Source organism: Helicoverpa armigera, chromosome 29, assembly GCF_030705265.1.
Source record: "Helicoverpa armigera isolate CAAS_96S chromosome 29, ASM3070526v1, whole genome shotgun sequence".
In the NCBI taxonomy this organism is placed as follows: domain Eukaryota; kingdom Metazoa; phylum Arthropoda; class Insecta; order Lepidoptera; family Noctuidae; genus Helicoverpa; species Helicoverpa armigera.
The window spans coordinates 3,609,628-3,623,311 of NC_087148.1; the positions used below are offsets into that span (position 1 = coordinate 3,609,628).

Genomic DNA, 13,684 nt, shown 5'->3' on the forward strand with positions numbered 1-13,684 from the left:
TGGACATTGAAGTTGTATCACTTTGAAGCTACTGAAAGTGTCTCCAGAATTCCTAGAAAAAGCAATATCGCATAAAGTGCGCTGCAAAGCTTAAATTTTGCAGATGACTTAAAGATTTCCAGGAACCTCCAAGTAATTCACTTTATATTGGCTTTAAACTGCGTTTCCCACAACTTTCCCAGTAAACAGAAATTACATAACGTTACAGGTGAAAAGATTAACCTTTATTGATTTTAATAAATAACATTAATGTCAGGAAAGTAGAACTTTCCAGTTTAAATGTCACATGCATAAAAAATTGGTTTACTTTTAATACGATCGACCGTTCACTTAATGGCTGCAAGTGAACTTAATAATAACTTGATTACATGTATAATACAAGAAAGTGAAGCCAATAAATCTCCTAGCTTGAAATACATGTTGGGATATAAAAACCAGGCAATTATGAATCATGCTTCAATGTAGATGATACGTCACTGTGACGAGATAGACAGTCAGACATTCATTTCTTTCAAATAACTGGCAGGACTAAGTCTGACCTAGTAAGACTGGTTACTACGGGGAAAGAGATAACTGGATTGTAGAGGTCAGATAGGCAACCGCTCCATGTAAAACACTGGTTCTCAGCTGCAGCCGGTGAGACTGGAAGCCAACACTATCATAGTTGGGAAAAGTCTAGGCATAAGATGAACTGGCAGGACCAACAGCTTTCATATAATTTCGAAAGTATGAATAGCTTCAAGGTAATAATCGATTCTAAGATTTGTCTGAACTTTCAACTTGTGCGCTTGTTTATCACAAAGAAATGAGAAACAAACATGGCATATATGTACCGAAAAAATTACATACACGTTCAATAAACGAGAGATGGGCCAGAGCGGAAAATCTGTGCCTCCTATATAAGCATTTATTAGCTCCTCCAAGTTTGATATCACGCCATAAAGGAGTATTAAGATAATAAAACTCTCGTTAAATTCGTTCCAATAATGCAGAGGGAACATGACTTCACGCTCGTTTTGGATGATGGGCTGGGCAGAGTATTTACAAAACCATGTTTTATCAGTACACAAGTCACGAATGATAAAGGGTGATCAATGACCATTAATCTCAGACTAGCCTTAAAGACTGTTTTAGTTTACCGCTTAGTTGGTCTAGTAGTCTTAGGTTAAATTTCGGGGTCGGGTTATAATTGTTTTGTGGGATTTAGGAAACTTTAACAAATTAGCGTGGAGTCTGGATTGATTCATACGTGCTTCGGAGAGCACGTAAACGTCGGTCCTGTGCCGTTTTTCTATCTGGTGGTGTCAGATTGTCGTCCCATTGGGCCGTAAGGAAATAGAGAGTGCACTACTGTCTGCGCAAATGCTTGTGAGAGAGGAGAGAATAGCCTCCATGAACCACATACGGTCTGCTTTACAACTGTAGGGGGGAAATCAGTATTTTTAGTTTGAAGATTCTCAAGCCTACAAGCATAAAATGGCACTTTTTACAGAGAAAATCACCATTCATTTTCTTCCTGAGGAGTAAGCAGGTAACTAAGTTAAACATATCATATTGTCAACACAAATGTTTAATTATTATGACTCTGTCGATGTCATATCTGATACCTTCGTTTCTTAGAAACCATTACAGGTAGGTACATAAGAAACATAATCCTTATTCCTTTTACATCTGCTCCAAGAAAACGGACACATATATATGTACAATTAAACATAATTGGCCGATATTGTTTTCAAGGAAGCCACGTACGGTTTAACATTGTAAGGGCTTAGTAAGGAGAACAAAATGACTAGCGGAGGTGCCATAACGAAAAATCTCCTAATAAAGTAGCGCGACAACATGCGGGTGTTCGGGGTCGAGGAACGTTACTAGCTCCGCCCTTATACGCCTTCTTTGGACCTGACCATTTTTTCTAATACCAAAAATCGTTAGGTCACGAACACCTCATTAATTCACTCGTAACTGATCGTTTTGGTTATGCCGGTACCTATTTGACCTAGAAGAAGACGCCTGACCTACCAGCATTATGGCATCTCTGTCCATCTTTCTCCACTCCGTAGGTTAAACATTGTAAGGGCATAGTTAATCACTTAAGCACGATCTCGATGGAGGGTAGTTAGCAAGTACAGTCAGTTGCAATGGTACACCGGTAATTAGTGGGCGATTGGAGCAAATTGCTGCAATTATGTGCTCGACTGTACTACGTGGAGGACGTTCTGCAATGAATGGGTTGAGGGGATGACAATGACGAAAATGGACCAATTTTTTATTTAATTTTTAAGATGCATTTTTGAATGAAGTAAAGTGTAATTTGGTTACATAATGACGTATACAAGGATAGCGAGAAATTTTGTTTGTTTGTACTCAAAAGGCGCCGAAACTACTGCATCGATTTCATAAATTCATTAACTATTGGAAAGCTACACTCTTTCCGAGTAACATAGGCTATATTTTATCCCAGTACGGGCAGTAGTTCCGTGAAACCGCAGGAAATAGGCTAGCTTGGATAATATTGTTGTGTGGTGTCCATGAGCAAATTACGTCCCATACTTCAGACAAATGTATAAAATTAGAAACGTGAAAACGAAATCTTTCTAGATATAAAAAATAATTCAGTTTCATACCAACTTCACATCATATTCTGAAAGAAAATAAAAGTACTTTTATTAACGTACTGTACACACAAACAAATCTACCAACAACGAAACTAGGTTACAATAACTGCTATCATAACTCCGTGCCATAGACAATACGCCATAAATAGAACTGTGAAGAATTGCCATAAACATTTTATAAGCCGCTTGACACGCACGCTTATACTCATCTATTATTACCAAAATATCGATAAATATTGATATACGTGTCCCATCCTTGCTTGTATTTAACTGTGGGTTTCAATACTCGATCTGTCTGTTGCAATTATAGATTTAGACAATGGATTGACCTAGTATTACCGATATATGTCAAATATTTCAGTAGTCCAGTATCCTACCTTGCCTTTTGACCAACCATGTTGGGGTCGGCTTCCAGTCTAACCGGATGCTGCTGAGTACATGAGCCACACGGAGCTATTGATTTTTCTCGGCAAGTATTTTTTATCAGCGAAAGTTATCTGCCTAGCCTTTTCTCAACCATGTTGATGGTGGTTTGATGGTTGTGTAGATCAAGCTTCCAATTTAAACGTACGCAGCCATGTACCAGTGTTTTACAAGAAGTGACTGCCTATCTAACCTCCTTAACCCATTTACCCGGCAACTCGACACTACGTGGTACGACTGGTTACCAGACTTCCTAGCCTCTAACCCTTACCAACTGTCAAAGATGTTCAATTGACAGCCGGGACCCACCAATTTAATGTGCTTTCCGAATTGTTCATGACCAGATAGTCACCCATCCATGAACTGACCGAGGTAAGCTGGGTAGTGTAAGTGTGGTGAAGTAAAATAATTAATTCTTGTATCATGCAATTGCGACGTTCTGTCTGCAGTATCGCAAGTTATTGACACAACGCGGGAAACCATCTTATCTCAAGCGAAATAGGTCAGCAGGTTAATTAGTTATTTGATAATAATTCTAGGACATTTACACTGAATACACAAGAATGCACTGTAGAAGAAAGCTTTGTTATTTATTTTAAAACTAGGTCTCCCCTTTCCTAGGAAACTACTTTCCGCAACTGGATAAAACGTAGCCCATGACCTTTCTCAGGCAGCTAGACTAATAATCTGTGTACCTTTTATTGAATCTGAAAGTCCTAGAATGTTTTCCTTCACATTTCCTCAGTCATTGGTGTCCAAGATTACTTATAGAAAGTACATATAACTTAGAAAAGTTACATTGGAACCTCGTATCCCGGAATCAAATTCACATACTCGTTCTTGAGAGGCTGGTTCCTTACCACGCTACGCAGCCAAGTTTTTTACATAAAATATTTTTTACATTTAGCTATTAAAATTGTACAATAAGTTATCCAAAAACAAAATACAAAAACACAATTTAATGCTTTCCACGAAAACAAAAAAAGTTCGATTGAAAAATTCAAATTTCGACGTTCGAATGCACGCAGGGGAATCTGGTAACCAGAGACAAGCGCTAATGCATTCAGACTTTCCGAGTACTACGGATTTAGACGAAACGAAACACTATCCATGTTTATATCAATTAGTACTGTTCAATTTACTGCACTTTATCGAGTACCTACTAGGGTTAGCCTGCGGCGTTACTCGTGTAGTGTAATACATACCCGGTACTCGATACCTGGTAGCAATTAGGTAACTTCTCATTAACAGCCATCCCTACTAATATTATAAATGCGAAAGTAACTATGTCTGTCTGTTACGCTTTCACGTCTAAACGTTTAATAAAATTTGGTACAGAGATAGAGTTGACCTTGAGAAAGAACATGGGATAGTTTTTATCCCGGACTTTTGAAGATTTCTCTTGGAAACGCGATATAACCGAACTAGACGCGGGCAAAGCCGTGGGCGGAACCTAGTTCCCATTTCTATATATCTATCGATTTGCTGGTTTGAGTAAGACTGGCCATTTTCCCGCGGTTTCACCCGCGTCCCATGAGAACTACCTATTGCCCGTACTGGGATAACATATAGCCCATTTTACTCGGGAAGACTGTAGCTTTGCAAAAGTAGAAGAATTTTTCAAATCGGTTCAGTAGTATCGAAGTTTTTTTTTCTTTGAAGCTACAAATAAAATAGTCTTCTTTATTGTATTGGTATAGATGCAGTTTTGACGTTAGCCCCATACAAGTAATGTCAAATTCCTATTTATAGTGAACAAAAACAACTGATAGAAATAATAAGTCATTCAAAAGTAGAAAATACTAAAATAGCCCATTACTGACTAGCAGGACTACAGAATAAAATAATATAAGGCTAGAAAAGATGCTGGACACAGCTTTTGCATTTAAGATGTTAGAGCTCAGATATCATTTTTAATTTTTCCTATATAAATAGACTTTTGATGCTGACAATATAAATCAAAATCAGGGATTTGGTCCACACATACAAACTCACATATTTTTATAGGTAATTTGGTTTAATAACTTTCTATCCTAATCATATGAAAAACCAGATCTTTAAACTAAAGAGGCAGAATACTGGGGAGTTTGTTCCACTATTTCTTTTTCGCAGCAAAAACACATAAGAAGTTGTGAAGGCTGAGCGTTTTCGGGTGGTCTTTTGTAAAATTGACATTTAAAAAGTGGTGATTTTCAGCTTTCTTTTAATAACAGATTTTTTCTTTAACCCTTAAAAACAAAAATAATTTGACTAGGTATGCTATAATTTACATTTTACTTAACTTTTGTTCTACTTAATAATAATATCAAAACTACAAGTGTAAACTAGACAGAGCAACTAAGCATTGTCTATCGTAATTCAATACTGCTATAAAAACCTGTTTCACAGAACTGGTATACTGGTTTCCTTTATACATATGTAAGTACCTAGGTTCTTACCCGGTTGGTGCTTTCTAACTACTTTATTACTTTATGAAAAACTGGCTGTTTCGCAGGAAGAATTACCTAGATACCTAGATGAAATATAGCCTCTGTCACCCAGGGATAGTGTAGTTTCTTAACATTAAAATAATTATTCTAATTGGTTGAGAAGTTTCGGCTCTTATAGCTTACAAAGAAACTAAAAAGTATTGATAGAATAGACTAGGTGTTTCTTGCAGAAGCTCTGCCTGTATCAGGATACAATATAGCCTATGTCACCCGGGATAGCATAGCTTATTAACGGTCAAAATCTTTCATCAAAATTCCTTCAGTTGATTTTAATTAGTTTTAGTGAAAAGCATTGTAAACCAACATGCATACACCCTTTCTTTCTCATTCATAATATTAGGATTCCATTTTAGCCTCACACTTAAAAGAATATGAATTATAGTCCAGGGAATCCATTGAGTTTCTTGCCCGTTCTTTTCCATATGAATTACTTTTGGAACGGGCAACTATAATCAAACTTATTTGTACTATTGTGTTTATGTATATTCAAAAGTGCTTGTAAAGGATTAAAGGAAATAAAATTATTTGACTTTGACTTATTATTGCTCCCAAATTCTTGAAAGCCATGTATTGGTTACATGTACCGGAGAAAACCATCTTGTTTTCTAACCTTGCTTTAACTTGAACTTTGATTTATTTTCAATGCTGAAACCTTGTTGGTAATCATTATTGCATTAAAATTCCTTGTACCTATATAAAATGTGTGATGAATATTCTTAATATTAGGTCATTCTAACCAGGTATAATAGATAGCAAGCATAGATAAACTTTCAAATCCATATGATAAAAGGATTGTTTAAGTTTTATCTATACCAAACAGGCTATATACCTACTACATAGACAATGTTAAAAGTCCTGGCTGGTCAGAAAATGTTTAAATGAAAAGATTCCATATTCAAAAAGTAATTCCTCATTTGTTTTTGTAGAATAATGCAGTCATGATCAGTATTTTGTTGGGTTTCCAATGATTATAATATCATTAAAATAAAGCTTAAATGGTGTTCTGGTAAGTGATTTTTCAAAATAATGTAGTTGATTTTATACAACATGTTTCTATTTTAAAACAATGGTAAAATAAACTATTGCCTGACATTTGATGTTTGAAAACTTTTTAATGGGACAAATTCATGATTAATTTTTATTCTTGAATAACATGTATTTGTGTGATGTGTTTTGCTGTACACTATTAGTCAAAAAGCAAATAAAAATATGATCTTTAACATAATTTTCCAAACATTCTTATTAATAAAAATGAATTGATTGTCAATTTTAAATTCAGATTTGGAACACTTTTTTAACCAACCTGTCTTGTATTGATATCAAGGACAGTGTGATTATTCTGCCAAAGCACAGAGTTTCTATTATTGTAAACTGCCTTAGAGTAAAATGATTTTTCAGAATCATTAAGTATCAATAATTATAATTTGAAGCAAAATACATTCCCGCCATTAGGTCAAGGACTAAATCAAGAGTTTTTCTAAAGGTCAAAGAGTATTTTTTAAACCTATTTTTAGAAGCTACTGTGACACATAGAATAAAAAACGGGTTTTGTTTACTAACCTTTGAAAGTAGAAAACCTGGGGGCACAACAAAACTGTAAGTATGTTTTCATAATCACCATCACTTTAGGACTAAATAAATCGGTTGCACTGCAGTTAACAACAATAGCACATTTTGTACGCGAATCAAAAACATTCGTAACGCCGTTCGAGCCGGCACTGTATTGACCCGATCCTTTATGAAACCATGGGGAAAATATGCATTTTTTATTAACTTATATCGATTATAAGCGCTCCACAGCTCCAACAAGACGGAACACCAGTGTAACGGGAGTGTTTCAAAACGGGTTCTTTATGTAACAATATCACTCGCGAGCACCTCCGTAATTTCATTAATAACACCTAAAAATCGATCCCACAACAAGGCTCACGACAATTCAAATAGAAGACTGCGGCGGCGTGTTAAATTCATTATTTTACTATGTAGCGGCCCAATAAAATACGGCAACACACGATTTATTATAAATAAACTTTTTCCGTTACAACACCAAAGATAAGTATGAATTATGACTACACCGAGCAATTTTTCGTGTCATATTTCTTTATACAATGGATGCAAACAATATACTGCTGATAAAAACACGCACGACCCAAGCTACGCACGCTCGCGATGACACTAAACTCTGCATAGATGTCGCGTTTCTGACGGCCATTGTGGAAAATGGCGGCCGACATCAGCCGTCAAACGACCGCAAACTAAACTACACTTTATTGCTTGAGCAATACGTAAAATAATTGATTGTCATTTTTCATAATTCCAACACTATTCGATCGTATAAGACGACTGAATTTGAAAGTCTCAAGTGGTCAAAACTTATTCAGGAATGTAGCCTACTTTTTGTTTATTCGAATTATTAAAAATAATATTTTGTCTCTTTTCTTTGAATGCGATTCGAACAAATATTTTAATGTGGGTACGCTTGCGCGAATGTTATTGTTTTAGTGTTTAATTGCTATTTTATGCACATGTACAGTTCATTAATAAAATATGTAGATTTACCCATTAGATACCTAATAATGATATAGATAGTAAAACAGAGTAGGTAGTCAATGTGGATGGAAAAATTCCTACTACCTGCCTATCTATATTTTTTATTTACTTTTTCAATTATGTTTATTTAATTTTCATTTGTTAATTGCAAATTTCTGCACATTAAAAACAAAGTAGGTACTTAAAAGTTGGCAAAAGTGACAAGTTCAGATTTTCTTTTCACCTAGATACCTTCACTTTTTACTGAACTAACGCCTAGGTTTAGCAGTGATTCAAATATTGGAAGTGTTGAAGACGTCATTATCTAGAGAACTTTTCATATGTTTTATGCAGGGCTTTCTCTGACAGGCACTTATCAAAATGAACGTTTCAGGGAAACCCTGCTGAGCTACACTCCCTACACTGCGATCCTTTAGTGCCGAAGAACGATGACTGATCCCCACATTTGGGCAGAACGTAAAAATCATGTTTGATCCAGTAATTTGAATTCACTATAGCTATACTTAATCATCATCTCCAGGGCCTTTCCCCAACTATGTTGCGGTCGGCTTCCAGTCTAACCGAATGCAGCTACTCAGCCGCTTGTGTTTTACAAGGAGCGACTGCCTATCTGACCTTCTCAACCCATTTACCCGGGTAATCCAATACCCCTTGGTAGGACTCAATCAGACTTACTGATCTGACTACCCGTAACGGCTGCCAAAGATTTGCATGTCATACTCACGTAGTTCAGGAAGGTACTGGCACCTAGTTGGATTTAATTTAATTTGGTAAACAATTAAATAAGTTTGAGAAATAATTGAACAGGACTTTTGAATACAAATTGAATACAAAATGAAGGCGCAGAGGCAGGCCAAAACTGCGGTGGTTGAGTGTCGTTAAGAAAGATATGATAAGCTGCGACCTCGAAGAGGAAGATGTCCATAGAGCGAAGTGGAAGAAGAAGACTTTAGAATACAAATTACTAGTAGCGCCATCTGTCTTCATCTAAATATAACATTTCTCCTTTATAAGTTTGTTGTTAGCTGTTTCTTCTTGGGAACAACGCCATCTAGTATACGGAAAGGAATTATCTTAGATTATCACTGGCATCGCTAGATAGCACAGCAATAATATATTTTGGTCTACAATAGTAAAATAATATTTGATTAAAAAAAACCGGTCAAGTGCGAGTCGGACTCGCGCACGGAGGGTTCCGTACCATTATTTATAAAACGGACAAAAAAATCACGTTTGTTGTATGGGAGCCCCCCAAAATATGTATTTAATTCTAGTTTTCAGTATTTGTTGTTGTAGCGGCAACAGAAATACATCATCTGTGAAAATTTCTGGTATCTAACTATCACGGTTCATGAGATAGAGCCTGGTGACAGACGGACGGACGGACAGAGGAGCGAAAACAATAGGGTCCCGTTTTACCCTTTGGGTACTGAACCTTAAAATTAAATGAAACAACCAAGAACATAATTAAAATTATTTTATTTCGTAGTTCACAATAATACTTATACATTATCACAATTAATTATTTGTACCCTTATGTATTTACGACCCTTGCTGGGGACAATAAATTATTCTCAAAAATATTTTACAGGGTGGAATTTATTTAAGAATTTTATTAGTATTCGAAAGTCATGAAAAAAGAACTGGATAAATGTTTTTTTTTTTCTAAAACATAAATAAATATTAAAAATACAGGAATGCTGGTTTTCAATTAATATTAAAGTTATCTTACTTTTATGTCGTTGTGTTTAATTGAAATAGAAATAAATAAGAATGCTCTAAATTAAGTAGTTTTTAAATAATAAATATTAAGTTTATTGTCTCAACTTCAAAGACTCCAAAACCATATTATACTCATAGGTAGCAGAGAGCAAAATAAATATGAATTTTCAGTTTTAACAACTCTCAACAATTTACTATTAAAAGAAAATGGAAATAGTAGGTACCTATTTATTTTGTCACTATTTGAGACATACATGTACTTTTACTTACTTTTGAAAATTACAAAAATAATGTGTTAACAATTTGGCACATTGCAAAAGTAACTATTTCTTATCAGTCTGATTTAATTTTAATAAGAAATCGATGTATAAAAATATGATAAAAATACAGAATGTTATTTTTTCTTGTTTCGTGAAGTTTTTCATAAGCGAATCTATAGGAGGCAACCTATTTATAACATTATTTAATTTAGTATTCATTGATATATAACATTTATATCGTATACTTTTCGCTACTACATGAAAAAAATATTGCTTTTTTTATCATACATTTGAATGATGCTTCAGTTTTCAAGAAAATTTCTAATATTAAAGGTATGTTAGAAGGAAGATTTTCTATGTTATCTATATAAATTAACGAAAGTCGTATTAGTTACACTACGTATAACTCAACAATTGCTAAAACGTTTAAGCTGAAAATTAGAGAGAAGGACATAAGATTTTTATCACCATCTGGCAACGGACGACTGGGACGCGGGTTGAAGCTAGTTTTCTATAAATATCAATGTAGTTCAAGAAAACAGTGACAAAATAACAGATATAACGAAGCTACTATTAAGTTTCCTATCATGATAGGGAAGCCGATCTTTAAGAATTGTACGAAAGTGAATCTATATCCGTGTTGTTCCGCCACTCCTGCGCACACCACGTTTGCGCTCGCGCCGATTAGAGTGCCGTTACCTGGATAAATGAAAACAATATACTTAAATATACACAGTCACATTATTACCATTTATTATCGATAGAATTTAATGATTTAGTGTATGGTAAGCAGCGCTTGCCGTGGTCGGTCCTTAGATGGATGACCATTTTGTCATACCTACTTAATAAGTTCTTCAGTGTTTCAGAAGGCACGACAAACTGGTGAGTTCCGGCTGTCATTGAACATCTTTGACACCCGTAAGGTGGTCAGAAGCCAGTAAGTCTGACACCAGTTCCACCAAGTTGTATCGGGTTGCCCGGGTAACTGGGTTGAAGAGGTCAGATAGGCAGTCGCTTCTTGTAAAGAACTGGTACTCAGCTGCATACAATTAGTCTGGAAGCCGACCCCAACATACTTTGCAAAGGCTCGGGAGATGATGATGATGTGAGATAAAGTGTATTTTTTATTTTATTTTATTTTTATTTTATTTGAAAGGAATAACAAACAGCAGTATATTACACAGTAGGCATACAATATAGAGCTTATAATAAAGTAACAAATATACTACTCAACACGTTATCCACAGATTACAATACAGAATAACTAGCTATAGTGGAATACATTAAAAAGACTTATTAGCTAATTACCAGAGTTGTGATCCCTTAATATAGTTATGATTTCACTCTTAAACACATCTTTGCTGAGAAACATGATATCAGTAGAGCCAAACTGTTTATTGTAGGTGTCAACCAAGCGGTGCAATGGCGAGCGGACGCCTGCATTCGTTTTACACACTGGAGTAGCAAATAAGCGTCTCGAACGAACTTGTCGACCGATTACAGTACGAGGGATCAGGAAGCACAACCTGTTCACAAGATCAGTACAATCAAATTTATTGCGGCATATACTAAACAGAGTTAACATGTCAAGTAGGGTGCGACGGGATTGTAGGGTCATGATGTTGTATTTTTCAAGTAACGGTTGATAAGACATTCTCGATTTACAGCATTTGTAATGCATGGAACGAAGGTACTTACGTTGAACCAACTCTATTATCTCGACGTACTTTTTGTAGTGAGGGTTCCAAATGGGTATTGCATATTCAAGTTGTGGTCGTATTATCGATTTGTATAGGTGTAAGTACGTAGAAGGTCGATGGAATTCTCTTGATGCTCTCATTACGAAACCAAACATTTTATAAGCCTTATTAACTATATTATCTACATGGGTGTCAAGATGGAGTTTCGAGTCCAGATTTACGCCAAGGTCACGGAGGGATGAGACTTTATTTAGAGCAGTGTTTCCGAGAAAATAATCGAAATTCTTTACAAGTTTTTTCTTAGTAAACGTAATGCTATAACATTTAGAGATATTAAGATGAAGCTTATTAACAGTGCAATATTCCGAGAAGCAATCAAGATCCTTTTGAAAATCTAAGCAGTCGGCTTGAACAGCAATATTTTTGTAAATTTTCAAATCGTCCGCGTATAGTAAGAACTTGGAATTTTTAAAACAATATTTTATGTCGTTTATGAACAATATGAACAAAAGGGGCCCCAAAATTGAGCCTTGGGGGACTCCCGAAGTGACCCTTACCGTACGAGATTCAAACCCATTGATGACAACTTTCTGAGTCCTATTAGTAACATACGACACGAACCAACGCAATAAATCTCCTCTAATGCCGTTGAATGCGATTTTGTTGAGCAAGAGCTCATGATCCACCTTATCGAACGCCTTTTGGAAGTCTGTATAGACAGCATCTATTTGCTCCCTGTTGTCTAAGCCTTCAAACAGATGTGTTGTGAAAATAAGGAGATTACTTATACAGGACCTTCCCCTGATAAACCCGTGTTGTTCTTTTAAAATTACACGATGAATGAAAGGGTAAATCTCATTATGAACTAATCTTTCAAAAAGCTTAGAAAGCCCAGACAACAACGAGATGGGACGATATGTAGATACGTCACTCTTGGAGCCACCTTTATGGATTGGAACAATGTTTGCTCGTTTCCAGACATCAGGGAATACACCACTGGCAAGACATTTATTGTATAATATAAACAAGGGAAAGCACAATGTGTCACAAGTATTTTTTAAAAAGATTGACGGAATACCGTCTGGTCCTGGACCCTTAGAAGCATCTAATGACTTGAGTGCTTTTTTAATTTTGTATAAAGAGAAATGCAAATTACAAATATTAATGTCGTTATGGGGATTTTCGGGAGGCGGTACCCATGACATATGATCGAAAGTAGACGGTTCATAAACGGATTGGAAAAAAGTTGAAAACAAGTTACAAGTAGTTGTAGGGTCATTGGAAGACTGTTGGCGATAGTAAACTGTACCTGGAATACTATTAGTGGGATTACGATTAGAAATGTACGTCCAAAATGCTTTAACGTTATTGGCCACGCTGTCCTCTACAAAATTCATATATTTTTTATAACATATGTCCGCCTGTTTCTTAAATTTCGCTCTGTAAATAGAAAACAGTTCGTAGTCAGAAATATTTCCATATTTCTTCCACTTAATCCATGCTCGAGATTTCATTTTAAATAAATGCAAAAGAGATTTAGTAAACCAGTATGGGAATTTCAGATTTTTGGGTTTGTGTGTGGGAGTATGTAATTTAATGATTTCGTAAATTTTCTCGTAAAAGATCGATACGGCTTCATCAGGTGGAAATTTATCGAGTAAGGTATTCCAATCAGTGTTTCCGATGTCTGAATTTATTGCATTGTAATTAGATTTGCGATAATTTAGTGGTTTTATATTTGACTTCGTTGTCATTCGCGAGGGTTTTTTAAATGGTATTTGTATAAAAAAGGGAGGATGGTGGGTGTCTATAGGTAAGAGCGGAGTATTAGGATTAAGAGCGACGGCATGCATATTACAATAAATCAGGTCGAGAACACGTCCATTACAGTTTTTGAAATTATTAAATTGATTAAGGTCAAATAG

At 35.5% G+C, this 13,684-nt stretch overlaps 2 protein-coding genes across 4 annotated transcripts in view; both read right to left on the minus strand.

Annotated features, from left to right (window-relative positions):
- LOC110382384 (uncharacterized) overlaps positions 1-7,714 on the minus strand; it is a 189,711-nt gene extending 181,997 nt beyond the window's left edge. The window contains exon 1 of the mRNA XM_064042543.1: positions 7,088-7,714. The gene's annotated coding sequence lies outside the window, so the exon portion shown is untranslated. The remainder of the gene's footprint in view (positions 1-7,087) is intronic.
- Positions 7,715-9,537: 1,823 nt separating this feature from the next.
- Positions 9,538-13,684, minus strand: part of LOC110381387 (P protein) — a 32,648-nt gene continuing 28,501 nt past the window's right edge. For all 3 annotated transcript variants that reach the window (XM_064042540.1, XM_064042541.1, XM_064042542.1), the window contains one exon: positions 9,538-10,758. In XM_064042540.1, coding sequence (XP_063898610.1) covers positions 10,580-10,758 — 179 coding nt within the window. In that variant the 3' untranslated portion in view covers positions 9,538-10,579. The remainder of the gene's footprint in view (positions 10,759-13,684) is intronic.